Source organism: Erpetoichthys calabaricus, chromosome 13 (assembly GCF_900747795.2).
Source record: "Erpetoichthys calabaricus chromosome 13, fErpCal1.3, whole genome shotgun sequence".
Lineage (NCBI taxonomy): Eukaryota > Metazoa > Chordata > Cladistia > Polypteriformes > Polypteridae > Erpetoichthys > Erpetoichthys calabaricus.
The window spans coordinates 65656489-65675560 of record NC_041406.2 but is presented as its reverse complement, the minus strand read 5'-3'; the positions used below and the strand labels follow the sequence as shown (position 1 = coordinate 65675560).

The window sequence follows — 19072 nt, the reverse complement described above, 5'->3', positions numbered from 1 at the left end:
ACAACTGAAAAATTCACACTTGGTAAGAAGATAAATGGAAAATACAAAAAATCAGTGCTTGAGGCCAAGTGCTGGGAAAACGCTAACATGTATCAGGTAAACAGAGCTATGAAAAAGCCAAAAAACATTTTTGAATGAATTTTCATATTACTTATCTTATTTTGTCAAAGGTACATCATACTAGGGTCACAAGGTTTCTGATAACATAGCTCTAAGGATCACACATGTGTTTTGTAGGATTTACTTTGATGTTTTATTCTTAAGTGTGGTCTTTCTTAACTTATATAGTATGTATGGAAAACCCTAGTCGTAACAAAAGTTTATATCACATAGAGCTGAATGGGAAAATCTGCATTTTTTTTCCTTTTTTTTCTTTATTGCCTAAGTTCTACAGTAGCAGGCAACTAATCATTTAGGAGCGAGCAAACTGGAAACAGGTGGATATGGTGAGGGCAGTGCCAAAGCAGGTTCTAATTCAAACGCTGCCCTGCTATGCACAAATAATGGGTGTCACTGTGACTCCTGGCTACACTCCCTCACCTGCTGTTGTTAGGAACAACACTCAAGACGGCACAACAAGCAGAGGTCGAAGCGCAAAGCAAGTATGCTTCTGTGAGCAACAGACAACTGTTTATTTTACATTGCTCTGCAAAAACTAAAAGACCTTGCGTTTGTTCCTGTCTTAATTAATTATTGGCAGAACTTCAGCATTTAAAATAAATGGGCAGGCTTGTTTAAAGACAGCTTTCCTTAACATAGAGGAAACAACAACTGGATCTTTCTTCATATTGGTACGGGAAGCCTAAACCTTTATATTTTCATATTGTTTAAAAAAAAACAGAGCTGTTTTGAAGTATATAATTTATTTGTTTAATTCTATTTTGCCAATTGTTATATTTAATCCAGAAATAAAACATTTGAGAATAGCATTGTTATTTAGTATTGCTTAAAAGTGCAAATGGAAAAAGAAATTCAACAAACAAAAAGCTCCAATATAATTGATAATGTCAGATAATTTCATCTGATATGATGTTAGCTGTTGAACTGCAATATAAATTAAGTTCATTTTAAGCCAGTAAACAGAACAATTTAAACAGAAAAGTAACAAAGCTGCCTGTCAAATTTAAATGAACAGATGCTTTCATAAAAGCTGTTGGTGCTGTACAATGGGAACAATGGGAGAGACTGAAATGAGATGACACGGCTTAAAAACATGACTCGGTTCTTGCTCTAGCTCATAATTATAGTAAAAAAATAATAATAAAAAAGGCCACTGAGTGAAAGAATAACTTCTGTATGGAAAGTGTAAAAAAATCTCATAATAATACCAGAGAGCTGAACAGAGCACTCTTACTGTAGTTCAGGGCAGCACCATTTAAATGCTAACAGCATTCGTGGGACGAGTCCTATCAGGAGCACAATCGGCTGCGCATTTGGGTTGCAGAGGTGGATGTTGCTGGAGATCTGTATATCAGGTGAAATCTTCCTCGTCACATGGGAGGGCTGGGCTGGCTCTTCTAATTTCACTGGCAAATGCAGTTATCAGTTTCTCAGAAGTCAGCCTAAACAAGAAAGAAGCTGTTCAGATGGAATAATATGCATTCATGGATCCTTTCCAAAGCACGGTCTATTTTCTTCTGTACGAAACTCTAATTGTTCTCATTGGTAAGCAACTATTTATTTATTTATTTATTTATTTAGTTATTTATATTAGATTGTTAACATTTTCTTTATTAATAAAAATTTATGCAAGGATTATACTTGCTGGATGGCAAACCTCTGTGTGAGGTTTAGTTTTTAATGGGTGGTAAATGATTGAACAAGCAGAACTTTAAAGTATGTCAAATCATTTCAGTTATTGTGATCTAATAAATGCATCCTTTAAACCATCCGAGAATTACAGCTTAAATATATATATATATATATATATATATATATATATATATATATATATATATATATATATATATATACATATATATATATATACATACACATACAGTATAAAGGAACAAATAGCCTGCTATATAAAACAAGAAAATATGAACCTTGTTCCATGTTAACAGAGAGAAACTTAATTTAAATTAAATTCAACCTACTTCTTAAAGCTGAATGATTCACTAAATTATTTATACTTTCAACATACTGAAACCATATGTTTCCCTGTAGCTTTAATACACCATAACAATTACAATTAACACGGCCTGCTGATGGAATAGACAAATAAACTGAAACTCAAATATGAGATGTTGTATGTTTCTTTAAACAACAGGTGCTGACAGAAGACTTAGAGACAAATAAATTGATAAACTATTTGCTTCCATAAAATAATTGAAGCTGAACTTGGGATTAGAAGGTGACACAATATTTATAAATGCAATACGGTTTACAAACTATTCACTGCAAATTATCCCCTTCCATTTAAGAGAAAAAAATGTATTTAATTTACACACTGCACCCTTTGAATGCACAGCTGCATTAAATATGAAATGTACTGTATTTTGAGCAAAAAATGACTTTATAGCTTCCCTAAATGGATTTTGTTGATTGTTAGGATAGGAAATGTGAACATTAGTCGCAGAACATGACTGTCATTGGATAGGCAGAGGCATAACTCCAAAAGTGAGATACTTTTAAAGTATAACAAAGCAAAAAAAACTCATTTTGCTTTTTTATATTGTAAGGTGTCAGTAATACCAAAGATACCAAAATAATCATTTTTTAATATCTGCTGCCTTACAATTTTGCCTGTTTAAAATAATAGATGCAGGCTGGGCAAAATGAACAAACACACTTTATTTTACACAAAACCATTCAATAGCAAGTGATATCAAAAATATGGACCTGTAGTACAATTGGTTTAATATTTCCATGTGAGCAGGGGCATGTAAAGTGATTTGCTTAGGATCATGAAGTCAGTAGATTAGGTTTACACACCAGAATCTATAATTACTGAAAAGTTCCTCATTAAGTTCCTCATTAAGTACTGTATGTTGATTCCATCCATTTTTGTAGCAAACTTAGTCTAATTTCAGGGTGAAGGGGAATTTGGCATAAGGCAGGAGCCGTCCTCGGCCTTGGCAACAGTCCATTGTAGGACACACCCATACTTAGACTCACTTATACTAGGCAACCAGGTCTAGCACACAAGTCCACAAACACCCATAGGGAGAGTGAGGACCTCCGCACAGACAGTGGCCAAGCCACTGTGCCTCTCATGCCATCTACAATAAGGTTTATTTTATACTAGCAAGGGTACCTGATGGTGCCTGGGGTGGAATAAGGTGCAGGTACTGTAAGGTCATTAAATAAATTCCCCAGGGGATAAAAAATGTGGCCACACATCAAAATTTCAATAACTAAACCCACCATGGAGAGTAACTTTGCATATCTCTGCTACATCCCAAAAATGCTCTCCTAGAGTCAATTCCCTAATAAAGCACAGGTGCGGTTACCAAATAAAGTTTCCCAGGGGAAAAACTCTGCAACAAAACATTACCGACAGTTTTCTCCTGTACAAATGGGAAATCATAATTTGACGATTGAAGGGATTTGCATACCGGACAAAGAAACAAACAAGCATTCAGCTTTATTAATTACCTTAAATGACCACCTATATAAATCAGTATGGTGCACGATGAGAAGACCAAGGTTCACATCCCAAGCCCTCTGCGTGGAATTTGCATGTTCTCTCTGTGTCTGTGTGGGTTTCCACCATGTGCTTTAGTTTACTTCCACAATGTAAAGACATGCAGCTTAGGTGGATTGGCTATGCCAAACTGACCCGTGTGTGTGTGTGTGTGTGTGAGTGTGTTCTCCCTGCCTGGACTGGCACCCTGTCTCTTTGCTTGTTAAGAAAGGCTCCAGACCCCCCTACGACCATGCTCAGGATTAAGTGGGGTTACAAATTGGTATGGTATAACTGGTATACGGTGGCACAGTGGTAGCGCTGCTGCCTCGCAGTTAGGAGACCTGGGTTCGCTTCCCGGGTCCTCCCTGCGTGGAGTTTGCATGTTCTCCCCGTGTCTGCGTGGGTTTCCTCCATGTGCTCCGGTTTCCTCCCACAGTCCAAAGACATACAGGTTAGGTGGATTGGTGATTCTAAATTGGCCCTAGTGTGTGCTTGGTGTGTGGGTGTGTTTGTGTGTGTCCTGCGGTGGGTTGGCACCCTGCCCGGGATTGGTTCCTGCCTTGTGCCCTGTGTTGGCTGGGATTGGCTCCAGCAGACCCCCGTGACCCTGTAGTTGGGATATAGCGGGTTGCAAAATTGATGGATGGATAACTGGTATGGTATGACTGTTAAGCGTAATAGTATAGTAGAGTTCACATACAGTATAAACATTAAGTAAATAAATATTCAGCTCTTATTTAAAATGTTAACTCCCTTAAACTTTTTCTAATTTAAAACTGTATGTGGCAATACCACAACTTATATGATTTAATAGGAATTTCAACCAGTGATTAATCAAATGAACTAATGTCAAGGTGAACACAAAAACTGATTCTTGAACAGTATATTAAAAAGAGAAAACTGTGTGCCAGGATTCCCAAAGCCACACTTCTTTTAAGAAGCAGCATGGTTCATTTGCTGGTACTGGTTCATCTGTTTTTTATACGCCCAAAGTGTTAGCATATAAGCAAGATACCTTGGCCTTGGTGTGTAGACAGGCTCAGAGGTCCATCATTGTTATGTTCAATTGTCTTCTTTTGTATTCTCTACATTTTTACATATTTATGACATTGCTTGCTATCATAAACAACAATTTAGCTTTGCCTGAAATGGCTCTGCCATCTTCATCTGCATACGTTTGCATATTTCTGACTACCTATCCTCTACTTCCGGGGTCTGACTGCATGTAACAACAGGCTGCAGTGAGTTCTTGTGGTCCACTGTGTCCTGCTGTCCGATGTGATGACCTGTCTGCCTACATTTCATGGCAGTGGGTTTGCTTGGGCCCCACCCATTTTGAACAAATAGTGTCTCTTCCTGCCAGGTAGCCATTCTCAGAATAAACTCAAGGCACCTGCTGTTTTTTTAATGTATTCAGTCTTCAAGTCAAGTGTTCAGTCTGTAATGTGTGTTTTCTGTGTAGCTTCTGTTTCTGACTCTTGTGCTCACTTTAATGAACATGGCTTTGTAAATCTGCTTGTTGTGTGTGCCACCTTCTGCCAATTTCTGTTGTGGGCACTAGGGGACACTCCATCAAATAAAACACTAAGACTCTCATTCAGGTTTACATTCCAGCTTTCTTGGGACCTTATTTTACAAAACAAAAAAAGTTCCAGTTATATCAGCTTGTATATCCAGGCTAGTTTTGATTGGTATTCTTGTTTAAATTTGCTGAGACCCCTGCCTGCCTAATGGCTATTCTTCCTGAAAATGAATCACTTCCTGATTCTAAATCTTAATTAAGAAAGCACCATCTTCTTATTTTGGTCTGTTCTCTTCACCAATGGAATCACAGCCTTACCTTCTCCACCTTCCTCTTCCACTTACATGCCAGGTGAGCCCTTGCTAACTTCTCAACTCCAAACTCATTTTACTGATGACAGGAAAGGATTTTAAGGTGTATATACAGTATATAGAGAGAACTGGAAAGACTGCACTTTCATTGCACTTGGACCAGGGTTTTTCACAGTGAAAAGGAATATATTCTACAAATAGCCCATGCTCATCGCAATAAAGCTCTATTCAGTCATTGTAGTTTATTTGAAAAATGTTGTCTTCCTTTCCAGTTAGCCTGTGTGCTCATACAGTATAAGGGCAGGCAATGTAGTGTAGTGCTTAATACTGCTACTTCACAAATACTGGCTTCAGATCTCACCTCCTGATTGCTGCCGGTGTGGAGTTTGCACTTCCTCTCCATGTTGGTTTTCCTTAGGGTCCTTCAGTTATCCTCCTTAATCCCCAAACACTCTGATCTCTGCAGCCCTGAATTGGAAAAGGTGGCTTTGACAATGTTACAGTATGTTACAGTGCTATATTATGGCTCATATAAACAGCAATTTTGTCTATAAAAATTATCAAAATAATTGGAATCATACAGAAAACAAATTTATAGCACAGACCAGTGAACAAATTTATTTTACGTTGTCATTATTAGTTTTTTTTACTTTTCATGATGACAGCTGAGACTCTACCTCACTTGCCTCCCCTGACCGCACGTCCCTGACTCATTCCTGCCGCAGTCTTATTCTCTCTACTCCATTCATCCTTTTACTTTTTCCCTGGGAAGTTTATGGAGTCTCAGCCACTAAACAGAATTCTGTCAATCAGATCTTCAAGCTTTTCTTTTTCTAAACCAAAACTGTTTCCCTAATCCACTGTTAACTAACTTCTGTCACTGAACTGTACAAATGGAACAAATATTGAAGGAAATAGTTCCTAAAATAATGTTTAACACATTGACTACCAATTTTGAGTTGGGAGAATTTTCTGTTCCACGTGTTAACTACGATATAACTTGAATTTTAGAGATAATACCTTGTATTGTGAGTTTTGCTCAGTAACACACTGCATGTAATTAGGATAGTAAAACACCCTGATTTTACAAGGTGATCAGGAACAAACTTACCTATTATTGCAGTGGCAATCAATGAGTTAACTGCACATGTATTACAAAGTTTGGGAAGTACTGTCAAAACACCTACTTTGGTTCATGTTCTCCTTTTTTGGTAACTGTAGTTCCCCATTTAAAGTTCCATATAGAAGATTCTTTCATGTAAGTCACATGAAAAAAAAATCATCTGATACTATTATTGCCATTTTCAATACTTTCATCCTTATACCACTGAAGGTATTAATCTCCTTTCCAAGCCTGCTTATTCCATTCTAAAAATCCAAAAACGACCCAAGTAGTATAAGAAGAAAGGAACAAACCACAGATGGAATGTCATCACAAGAGACACATAGGTACACTTAGTCGATCTCATTATTTCAATCAACTTTAACAAAATGTATTTGAACAATTGGAGGTTGTGTGCTGCAGGGGGTGCTCAGCTCCCCAACACCAGACACAGACAGATTGCAGACTTGCAAACACAAGTTTGTCAACACACAAAGGATTTTACTCAGTTGTGGGAAACTCTTCCCTTTCATTTCCTTATTTCCCACTAGCCAGTACAGTACAGCAAAGCACCAGCAACAATAAAGCACAAAGCAATTCTTTTCTTTCTCTCTTCTTCTCTCTGCTTCTGCCTCCACTCCTCCTCCAGTAGCCTTCATCTTCTCCCTTCCAACTCTGGCTCCTGGAGCAGTGGTGGCTGGCACCTTTTATCCTGCACCCAGGAGCACTTCCTGTGGTCCAATGGTGTGGTCAAACTAATAGGTCTCCGCAGTCCCTGCTGCACCCCATGGCAGCACCCATGGAACCCAACTGGGCTGTATCGAACCCCAACTCCCATGAAACCCTGTGTGGATTCAAGGCATTACTGCAACCCAAGGGGGATGCCATCTAGCACTCCAGGAGAGATAATGCCCTGTGCATGTTCTCTCCCCTGGTCCTTCCTTTATGAAGGTATTCCGGCAAGGTAAAGGCGACAAGGTATTAAAAGTTCCTAGTGGAAAGAAAGATGTAGAATTAAAATGAGAACAAAGTGGCTACATATCACAGTGCATCACAATGTCACATTCAGCACATGGTGTATATTTTGGGTTCACAGTGTGTTTGTGATGTCTTTGCCAATCATTGTAATTAATAAGGAAACAGTTTTGTCCTATCGTGAGCTTGATATTTTCAATGATTGCTTCCAAATACTTTACTATTGCTATTTTAAGAAATTTTAGTATGAGGTCAGGTGCATTATGGTGACTCTAAAATGCAAGCAGCAGAAAATCAAGAGGTGAGATGCATAAAGCACGAGAGGGTAGCCATATCAGGTGGAAATCCCAAAATTTGAGGGACAACAACAAATCAGTGCTTGAAGAAAAGGAAAGCTTGTATAGCAACTTGTGATAATATTTACTGTAATGTGCAGTCAGTAAGAAAGATTTGTTTCCTGTACCAATGCCGTATTACACGTAGGGTGAATTGATGTTCCCTTTTTCCCAGCACAGTCCCATTTTTATTCATTGCGTCATGTTTAAAAATTTGAATGGAATAAAATGTTCCACTGTCAAGCGGCTGATCATTTGATTAGCACACATGAGAACTCATCTTCTATCTAGTGCTGTTAGATTTATTATACTTAAAAGGAATATGGAAATCTGGTCAGCCTAATTAGAGTTGTTTGTATCTTCACCATCAAAATAAGTTACCATCTATATGGAGACAGAGGTCTAGGCCAATTTAGAGTTGCCAGTTACAAAAGAGAAAACCGTAGTCTTTAGAATAAAATAAAGGAAATGCAAAGATCACAAGCAAAATCCACAAAGAGAGGAAGTGCCTTACTGCAGTGTGTCTTTCAGGGATTGTCTTATCTAAGACGTGCCCTAGCTACTAGTCACTTCCAGTCTAGGCAGGACCCTACAAAAACCACTTTAGCAAAAAGCTAAAGAAAAGTCTTTTCTTTCACTTACTTTTTCAAGCGTTTGACAGTAAGGGCTCATCTTGCACTTCAGCACAGTACATTGCAGCAGTGAAGTTCAACTCCAGTTTATCACCTTTTAATGCTTGAGCACAAGTGTCTGGTGAGGTCTTTCCTGTAAGTATTTGAAGTTGGGATGCAGTTTCCTGTGTGCAGCCACATTTTCCTCAATGCCATGTAGCATGCAAAGTGTATGACCAATGTTCAGAAACATACAGCACCTTAAAAACGAAATGGCAACACTCATAGTAATAAACCCACAAAATGTCAGTGCCCATGAGAAATGAGTATACAAAATGATGACAAGATGATATGATCAGACTAACAATTAAAAATACAAAGAATAAAAAAAAAATAACAATGCATCCTAAATTCTACAAAACAATTCTTAACTTTTTGCTGGTAAAATGACTTTCCTAGAAAGACAACATGGTGAACTTTAGAAACTTCAAGAATGGAGTAGCTGCAATTTATAGAGCATAGACCAGCCATTACACCACTGACACATTTTCCAATTTTATCTAAGACATTAAAATGTCATATTATTTCCACACAACTTTAAAGAATTTCTAGACTATTTAAAATGAACTTAGCATCCAACTCTTTTTTAATGTCCCATGACTCTGGTCTGGACTAAGCGGGTCAGAAAATGACATGACATGATATGATGTCTCTCTTGGTTGTAGCACTGTAAGAAAGGCAATTACAATGTCATACATTGTTCTGTTTTCTAGACTAAATTGATCATAAATACAAAATTAAATGAAATTTTAAAATTGACATCCGTTCTAGCCAGTTAAACATTATTTCAGAAATCATTTTCTTTTAAATTGTTCATTTGTGGGAAATTGGTAAGGACATGAGCAAGGGTGTCATGGAGGAGCACGGTGTACTGTCCACTTTCCTCGTTGTAAGGAAACTAATCAAACACTAATTCATTGCCTTCAGTGCTGTGAACTTCAAAGTTCAACTCTTAATTTTCATTTTTAAATTTTGTTCATAGCTGGTATTTTGCATTTATTGCCTCAAGGCTTTCGTGTCCTGTGGCTGTTAATTTGATCAGTTGGTGAAAAACAAATGGATTATAAACTGGCTGTATGATTGGTAGTGGGTACTATTTATACATACATCAAGAACCTAAGTCACCCTCATTTTTAATTTAACTAGTTTTTAGTCATTCACTTCATTTGTAAACTCAGTACTGAATTCAGGGTCATATGATAACCACAGAGGTTGTTATTTGTCTATGTAATGTTATTAGATTTAAATAATTTATAGGGACAAAGTTTGTGTATCACAGCTCCAAGTGTCAGGGTTTTATTTCTGGCTAAGTCACAATTTAAGTGTTGTGTACTTCTATGCACATACCATCTGCACTAAACTTACAAAACTTAACCTAAATTGAACATTGTAAGAAATTCAGGAACCTTTGTAGCACTCTCACCGCAGGATTTTGAGCCATTTGTAGTTTCTAGTAGGCAGTTCCTGGTACTTCTTTTAGCTCATACTCCAGAGTATGTACTTTTTGTTCAACTAGGAACTATCATGGGTGGAGTTTGGCTGATTACATGGGTTGATTGGTTGACCACAAGCATTGGCATCATCTTACCAATCAGTTAATAGTTTTGACTTTAGGGAGTTATTGGGGAGTTATTGGGAAAGATGAAGCACAACACTTCACCTCATATCACTCTTCAAAAGCCGCTTCCCTGGTGTGATTTGTGCCGTGAACCGCATAAAAGCAGCAAGTCCCCCGTGATCTCATGAATGCTCTGCACTTTGCACCTCATATCACTCTTCATAGTCAACCCTGTGGTGTGCCACACCATGCACCACATTTATGTAATAATCTTCCTTGTGAACTTCCGATTGCGACGCACTTTCCATTGCATCACTCCTTGGTAACACTTTAGTTTGGGTACTACAAAAATGTCTCTATTACTCATTTACTCTTATGGAACAAGATCTAAACAAAGGGTTATTTTACTCTTAATTATGGATATGATGCAACAGTAAGGTGGTTATTCACCTCTGTTTATATGCTGGTAAAATTACTTAGGAATATGAAGGATTCACAGGTCTTATAATGAAGTATACAAATATCTAAAGAGCTATGTCTCACTTAAGCCACTTCAGACCACTGAAAAGTGAAGTTATTTTAGTAGGCCATATGGCACAGATGAATAACCACTTTACTGATGTTTTGTAAGTGTATTATCACCAAAAGAAGCCTTGGTTAAGTGAGAGTAAATGTGTGATAGATGCATTTTTTCAGTACCCAAACTAAAGTACTGCCCACTCTTCTTTGCATGTCACATATTTTGCATAAAGATTACAGTTCCTTTTCTGTGGTGGGAACACAACACATGAAAGTGGCCAGGAACTAGTAGTGGCCCAGGGCCTACATTGTACAGGAACTCATTGGTTCCTAAGAACAAAGTTTCTGCAGTGAGAAAGTGCATTGTGCTCAACTTTTCTCACTAACTGTCACTAGACTTCTGAAGCAAAAGCTTGCACAATGAAAACAGCAATAACTTTGCAAAACAATGTAATATATTGTTTGTTTTGAGTAGCAGGGATAAGCTTCCATATGATTCAGTATGTGTGCTAGCATTAGGGGTGGGAAATGGCAAAACTCTACCCACAAGGAGACAAGTGAATAGGAAACGTACCCTTTCCCAGAGAAAATATTACCTAGAATCTGTGATAAAAAGTATTATTTACTTTTTTTGTCAAAGTCATGCCTCAGAAATGCGTAATGAATAAAATTGAAACCTTTGTTGCTTCAAAGTGTTTGTATAGTCGTGGACCAATTTATGGCTCCATTTTGGACTGGTCATTTGGCCTTATGTCAAACTGTTCATATGTCGGTCGCAAAGCATACAGGTCATTGAGGCTTTGTGGGTCCAGTGTGGGTAACCAGTACGAATATTTTAGCTGCCACTATGGAGTAGCACAAAGCGATCTTTGTATCTTGCAGCTGCACGCTGAGTCTGTGTAAGGCAGTGTTTCTCATCCACTGGTGGGTTGCAGTTTGTCATTGTTGGCTCACAACTGGGTAATGGTGGGTCACCTAAGCAATCAGCAGCACTTATTGATTGACTGATTAGAAATGTTTTCCCATTTCTAAGTGAGTTTGTTTCACCAAGGGGATGGTTTACATTTGATGCTAATGGGTTGTCAACTAATTTGAAAAGGCAAAACTGAGCTGCAGGACCATAAAGGTTGTGGTGGTGTGAGCTGAATACATAAAAATTACCCTACAAGAGTCAGAAAAAATATAACACCCTGTGAAATAATAATAATAATAATAATGATGATGATGAAAGATTTATTACTGCTGCTGGTTCTGGCAATTTCTTGAACATTATTACACTATTGTTTTTCCTATGGCCCTTGGCCATAAGTAGAATCACCTTCCCTCGGTGGGCCGTAAATCAGCACATGACTGTATTCGGTAAGTTTCAAGGCTTTTGTTTTTATGTTTTGACCCAGGTACTCTTCACCTTGAGTCTAAAAATGTGCAGAACCAGACTAGGTATTTTTTCTAAATTTTTAAGATATTTGTTACTTTAGAAACAATTACTATTAGCCACCATAATTCAGAGTGTTCATAAGTGTAATGATTTACTTCAGGAGGTAAACATAATAGGTACATAATAAACAAGAACAGTTGCATCAAATATTTGTTTAAAGTCCAAATATTCTTGATTGCAATAGTCCAAAAATGATACCCTGCATGCATATGTTTGAAATTTGTCAGTTTTAACATTCTGGGATTGTCTCTTAAAAGGCTAGGAAATCAGATATTATATCAGAAATCAGAAATAAAGAATCAGATATCAAAAATATGTGACCAGCAACCACAAAACCAGCATAAATTGACACTCCACATGCCTATATTATTGATCCTCATTTTTTTATGTTTTGTGAAAAGGAGTAACTCTGACCTCTCGTATCCCATTAGGGGACAATCCCCTGTAGTCAGTTAATGTGGCATGAACTACTTCAAGTCCTTCAGATCGTTTTTGTTGAAGACACCTTTATCATAAGGGTGTAATTTCCTGCACAAAATATAGTTTACAAATGGCCTAAAAATGAGGGGTTTTCAGGTCTAGAGGACCAAAAATACAGGCTTATCCCAAAAAGCTTGACGAATTTAGTGGTATATCATTTGTGAAGGTTTTCTCATACCAGTGAGTCAGGGGGTACCGGACGAAAAAAACTAAAGTTGGTATCTAAGCGTTCATAAATAATTCTTATGAACAGAATAAGATATCAATGCTCTTTTAAAGCTGTGAATAATCTGTGTTTTTAAAAAACAGATTTACCTTGATGGGGAAGTTTCTTTGTTACACCAGGTTGTGTCAGGGGTGCAAGAAAAACTTTGTGCTCATAACCAAGTCCTTGTGCTTCAGTAGAAGAAACAAAATGTAGCGAATTGTATCTGAAATGTCATAAGCCACCTTGGATAAAGGAGTTATATAAGTTGATAATAATAAACTGTTATGAAGAATATTAGCTCAATTCAGCATTTGTGCCTCCATCTCTCACCTGAAAAACCAGGACTTCTGCTATATAAGCATATGCTTGGTGATGGATGTCATGGTATCCCATCCAAAGTTAGCTTTTGATCTAAAGGCTCTGGCTTTCCTAAATCCCAAATCTAAATCAAATGTATTAAATTATAAGAAGAGGAATCAACTGTCTTCTGAGTCTTTACGTCAGAGAGACTCTTAAATAACAATCTGGGCATAGCAATTATGAACTCAAATGGAGATTGCTGATACAGTAAGAATATAATTTCTTGATATTAGAAAAGATTTACAGGATTAATGAAAAACACTAGACTTTTTAAGACTAAATCTACACACATATATATGGTGCCCAATGCATTTGTAAGCTGTCCTTCTAGATGTTTACCACAAGCCACTTAGGTCTTCTGGTTTCATCAGGTCTGAACTGCCATAAACAAGCCATATGCAATTAGTTCCATTATGTTTTCATACCAAACACAGAGTGTTTTAGGTGTTGGCCAGTCAACAGGGAATTAGAAAGATGACTTGATTAGATTTGCCCTAGGATGATCAAAGTCCAAAACAAATATTGCAGCAAATGGATTAAGTACCTTCTTTACTCCATTATGCAAGTATGTTGTGACTATTTTAAACAGGAATTCAAAACTTATAAACAAGGAATGCTCTTATTTGCAGGATACATGCTGTCATTCCATTTTTATAGACTTACACATCAAACACTGGTACACATTCAAAAGCTGACATGGCAGTTTGCACCATTCAGCTTCTTCGATAAACACATTGGTCTGCCTACAGAAAAGATGTAAATCATGTGCTCACATTTATAATACAGACCGTGTAGTTATACCACACTGTCGACTAGAACATCGCATAAAGGGATAATTTTCCTGCAGATCATCTAATGTAGTCTACCTAATTCTCTGTATGAAATGTCCTGACACTGCACTCTATGTGTGAGAAACTGGACAAACACTCCGCCAGAGAATGAATTTATACAGGTTCCACATTAAATGTGGCAACACAGATGTTCCTGTAGCGGCCCACTTCAACAGCCATGGACACCGTGAGAGGGACTTTAAAGTCACAGTGCTTATGGGCAACTTCAGAACACAGCAAGAGAGAAAAGAATGGGAAGTGAAACTCATGCTAAAATTTAACACAACGTGTTAAACATGTTGTTCACAACATGGTTTGAATAGAGGCAAGAGTTTTATTTGCCAGGTATGAGGATTGTTTGCATCTGTAGGACTGACAAAGACAACCTGACTACAGATCCACATTGTATTTAAAAACTTATCAGAAACTTCAAAAGACTTTGTTGGACAGTTATCTTATCCAAAGATCTTGCCTATACACTGTTCTCCTCTCTTGCTAAATGAATCTTATCCTGAAGAGATCTATTCATATTTTTTACATCCAAGATATCTCACTTGAAGGTTTTCCGATGTTCTATCTGTCCTAGTGTGTATATAAACATAGGGAACTCCAGTTTCTGTATTACATCTTGCCTGAAGAAGGGGCCTGAGTTGCCTCGAAAGCTTGCATATTGTAATCTTTTTAGTTAGCCAATAAAAGGTGTAATTTTGCTTGACTTCTCACTTCATCCATAATGGCTATCATGGTACAACACCCTAGTACTTCAATTAACAATAAATGGATAATCCTTTTACTTTTTACTGATCTTACAGTTTCTACAGATTCATGTGACTTTATCATATCATGAGGATGCAGTGAATCGCTGTGGTTCCTTTGACATCAAACTGTTACTTTTAGTATGTTGCACTGAAGGTGTTATAAGAATTGAAGCAACAAAACTCACTTTAGATGGCTGATGAGATTGGTTGTGGACCTGAAAAGGATGGCGGAGTTTGGAGGAGAAATAAGAAATACTAAGCAAAGATGGTGAGTTTGGAGGAGAAATAAGAAATACTAAGTATATTAGGATAAAAAGGTATCGGACAGTTAATATTTTTTGCAATTCAGGAAGTGCACTCTTAAAATCCTATTCACCTCAGTGCTTTCTTTCCTTATAATGCTTACTAACTGAGTTACCCATCAATAATGGACAGATTACAACTTCAAAAACTATAGGGAGAATAAACAGCATTTGATTTAATTTCTTGAATAAATTAATATGTATTCCAGTTTATAATGTATGAATATTAATATTATTTTTACAGAAATTTGTAAACATTTTTTATATTGAGATAATAATTATACTGTTATTTCTAAAAATGGTGTCAACCAATTGTTCTGCAAGTTTGGTCCATGAAACCAATGTCTGATGCAGAAGCATAATCATATAGAAAGTTATAGTTGAAGGCATTTACTTCTCAAGCAGACACTAAATGTTGGGCACGCCTTAAGCCAGTGGTAAGTAACATCCGTCCTGGAGGACCACAATGGCCACAGGCTTTTGTTACAACCCAGATGCATAATTAAAAACCAGTCCTTATCAATATTATAGCTTATTTAATTTTATGGCTTATTAGTGTTTTAACTCTGTTATGTCAGGTCATTCTTATATTTCCTAATGACCCAAATGACTTGAGGCCTTAAACACACAAGTAATTCTTTGTCCTTCACTTTTTTCTCTTCAGTTTCCTTCCAAATATTTAACCAAACCAGATAAACACACAAAGGTGTTAATTGTGATAAGCTAGATGGAGACCTGATGGTTCTGTTGTCATTTGTATCTTATTGCCAATAAGGTTCTATTAAAAACAGTGAATGCAGCTTTTTAAGACTAAAAGTACCAATTAAGGGTGGGAAATGTTAACAAGTGTGACAACTAAAATGAAATATTACAATGTTGCTTGAACAATAAGTGCGTCTTTAGTAATAATTGACTTCTCCTTGAGAAACTGGGATCGAACAAAAACCTGCAGCTACTGCAGCCATCCAGGACCGACATTGCTTAAAACCTGCCTTAAGCTGTTAGATTCTAAACACTTCTCACACTGTTGAGTGGACTCTGCTTGTCTTAACTCCATATGTCTTGGTTGATCAGTGAGCATTCTTCTACACTCTCTCCCTCCCTGATTTGGGTGTGTCTCACTGAGCCAGTTTGCAGCCGCTGGGACTCTTCCTCTAGACTCTCTGTCTGCCTTGCCCAAGTGTGCATGTCCTGATCAGTATCCACGTGCTGTGAGCATCCCTTGTAGCTTTCTTGTCCTCTTTTTTGTATATGACATTCTCCATTTTAAGCTTGGTGCAGTTATCATTCCTCTTGGCTTTTTGCCTCTCTTTCTTGAGCATTCCTCTGGCGGTTGGCAGCTACACAGTTATTTCGCTGCTCCTGGCTCTCACAATTTCACATCAGACACTTTCTTCTGACATCAACTTTTCTTGTATTTAAATTGGTTCTCTTTCTAATAGGCATATTATTCGAATATGAATAAAAAAGAAATAGCAAAAATATTGAGTTTATTCCCCAGAATGTGAATGATGAGATCCGACAGGTTGTATCCTCATCGAAACTCTTGTAACTGTCAAAGTCCACAAATTTGCTCCTGAGGGCAGAACCAAGGTGATGTGTACACTGCTTTTAAGTCGGTCTACCTTTGATTTATTCCTAAACTTTCATTATAATCTGCATCCTTGATTTGGGACTCAAAAAAGTAAGAAAATAATGTGCCACATAGCAAAATTTCTCAAAGAAGCTACCAGTAGAGTCAGGAAGGAAAAAGGTAGTCTGTACTCTGACTGTGACCAAGATAAATACATATACATAGATCAAATTTCATGTAAACCGTTCGAGCCATTCTCGGGTGATGCCTGGAAATACAGGCCAACATTCTTAACTTTATTCAAATAGATGCATAGATTTGTATAGATAGATTTCTAGAAATAGGTAATGCTGTTTGTTTTATTTTATTCATTTATATAATTCAGTACTTACTTAGAGGAAACCTTAACACATGTCTCACAAGTCTTATTTGTCTTTTGACTGTACATGTTTGATTGAGCCTGTTACAGAAAATAATATATAATACAATTTCACTGATTGGGTGATTTTCAACAGTTGTTCAAAAATTAAAGAGCCAAGCGAGAATAACTCTAGAATTATTTATTAAAGAAACATAATACTTTTGGCTACTTTCAAGTGTTAGACACTTTTCCACCCCTTAACTCCAATTTGTAACTTGATGGCATCAAAAAAAAATTAAATTTTTTGTTCAAAAATGTAACTTTGCATCACTGTGGTAATTCAGGCTTTTAATCTGTTTTGTAGAAGTGTTTTTTTTTTTTTTTAAATAAAGCATGTTTAAATAAATCTGTGATGGCCTGGCAACCTGTGTGGGTTAGTTCCTGCCTTGTGTGCAGTGCTACGAGGAGAGACAGCAGCCCCCATGACATTGATTTTGATTAAGCATTCTTAGGAATATAACTTTATGTTTGACTAAACCTTGATTTTGATAACAGATAAATCATAAAATGCAGCTCTTCACTTTTGTGGAGTTTGAAAGTATACCACTGATGTCAGCAGGCAAGGAGTGTGGACATTTTACATCCAGATAGGTCCTCAGGACTTAAATCTTAAAACAGCACACTTTTCTTCAATGTATATACTACATATACAAACTTGTAACAAATCTGCCCAGACACGCCGAAATGAGTCGATCGTTACCACTAACCTGTCCTACTTTAAGGCAGATGATAAAAGTCTAGGCCAATATCGCACCCTGCAGTACACCCCTATAAAACGCTCAGTTCAAACCTGATGACTGAGCATTAACAGTATGAGAGAAAAAAAAATAGCTAGTGGTCAATATCCATAAACATGGAGAAATATATCACAGAAAAGACAGGAGGAGAAAAGAACAATAACAATCCCTTTTATCTGTCCCCCCCTCAACCCAAAAATAACCCCTATACGTGCCGATACAAAAAATATACATATATACAGTAAGAATATCATCACTCCCCCAGTTCCCCTTCCGAAGCTCACATGTAAGTCCAAAGTTCCAGCCCCTGTTAGCAGCAGGTGAAACGAAGAGTATAAATGGATGCCGATCCCAAGCAACGAAAGTCTTAACTGGAAGAAACTATACAGTCAGTCTGCGCCATGATAAAGAACTATAAGGTCTTCATGAAGCTCACACAAGTCCGTGGGAAATAGTGGAACACCAAATCACAAATCAAAAAAGAATCGCCGACTTCCATCTAACAGTCAGGTCTTTAGAAGCTCCGAGACCCTTCTCATGGCCCAGGCAGATTCTGATCTGCTTCGTTCGATTTTCCCATCTTGTTCTTGGCTGTTCTCTCTCCTTACATGTGAGCTTCGGAAGGAGAACTGGAGGAGTGATATTCTTACTGCATATATATATATATATATATATATATATATATATATATATATATTGTATCAGCATGTATAAGGGTTATTTTTGGGTTGGGAGGGCAGATGAAAGGGATTGTTATTGTTCTTTTCTCTTCCTGTCTTTTCTGTAATATAATATATTTCTCTGTGTCTATGGATATTGAACACTAGCTTTTTTTTCTCTTTTACTGTAAATCCTCAGTCATCAGGTTTGAACTGAACATTTTAAAAAGGTGTGTACGAGAGTGCACTGCAGGGTGCTATATTGACCTAGCCTTTTATCATCTGCTTTAAAGTAGGACAGTTTAGCGGTAATGATCGACCCGTTTTGGCGTGGCAGGCAGATTTGTTACAAACTGTTGAAATTAATTCAACTGAAATCTAAAGAAGAACAACTGCATTTGCTAAATGGACAACAATCAGTTTGCTTCTTGAACCCTTTTGGGTGGACCGTATGGATTTTGTCCTGCTGGTCACAAAAGAATCATCTTTAAGTTTCCTTATCATGTACTGTTTTATTACAATCACCTATTTTTGCAATTTCCTGTCATATTTTCAGTATATATTGCATAGTACAACAACTACAACTGAAATATCTGTGGTGACTTAAAAGCAGTGGCACTGCTAGTAAAAATGCAGCTAGCAAATTTATGAATGGGACAGCCATGCTAAAGAGTCTCATTAC

At 37.2% G+C, this 19072-nt stretch overlaps 1 protein-coding gene across 1 annotated transcript in view; it reads left to right on the top strand.

The window, feature by feature from the left end:
• The first annotated feature begins 891 nt into the window (after positions 1-891).
• Positions 892-19072, top strand: part of hepacam2 (HEPACAM family member 2) — an 89258-nt gene continuing 71077 nt past the window's right edge. Inside the window, exon 1 of the mRNA XM_028817094.2 lies at positions 892-1665. Coding sequence (XP_028672927.2) covers positions 1605-1665 — 61 coding nt within the window. The 5' untranslated portion in view covers positions 892-1604. The remainder of the gene's footprint in view (positions 1666-19072) is intronic.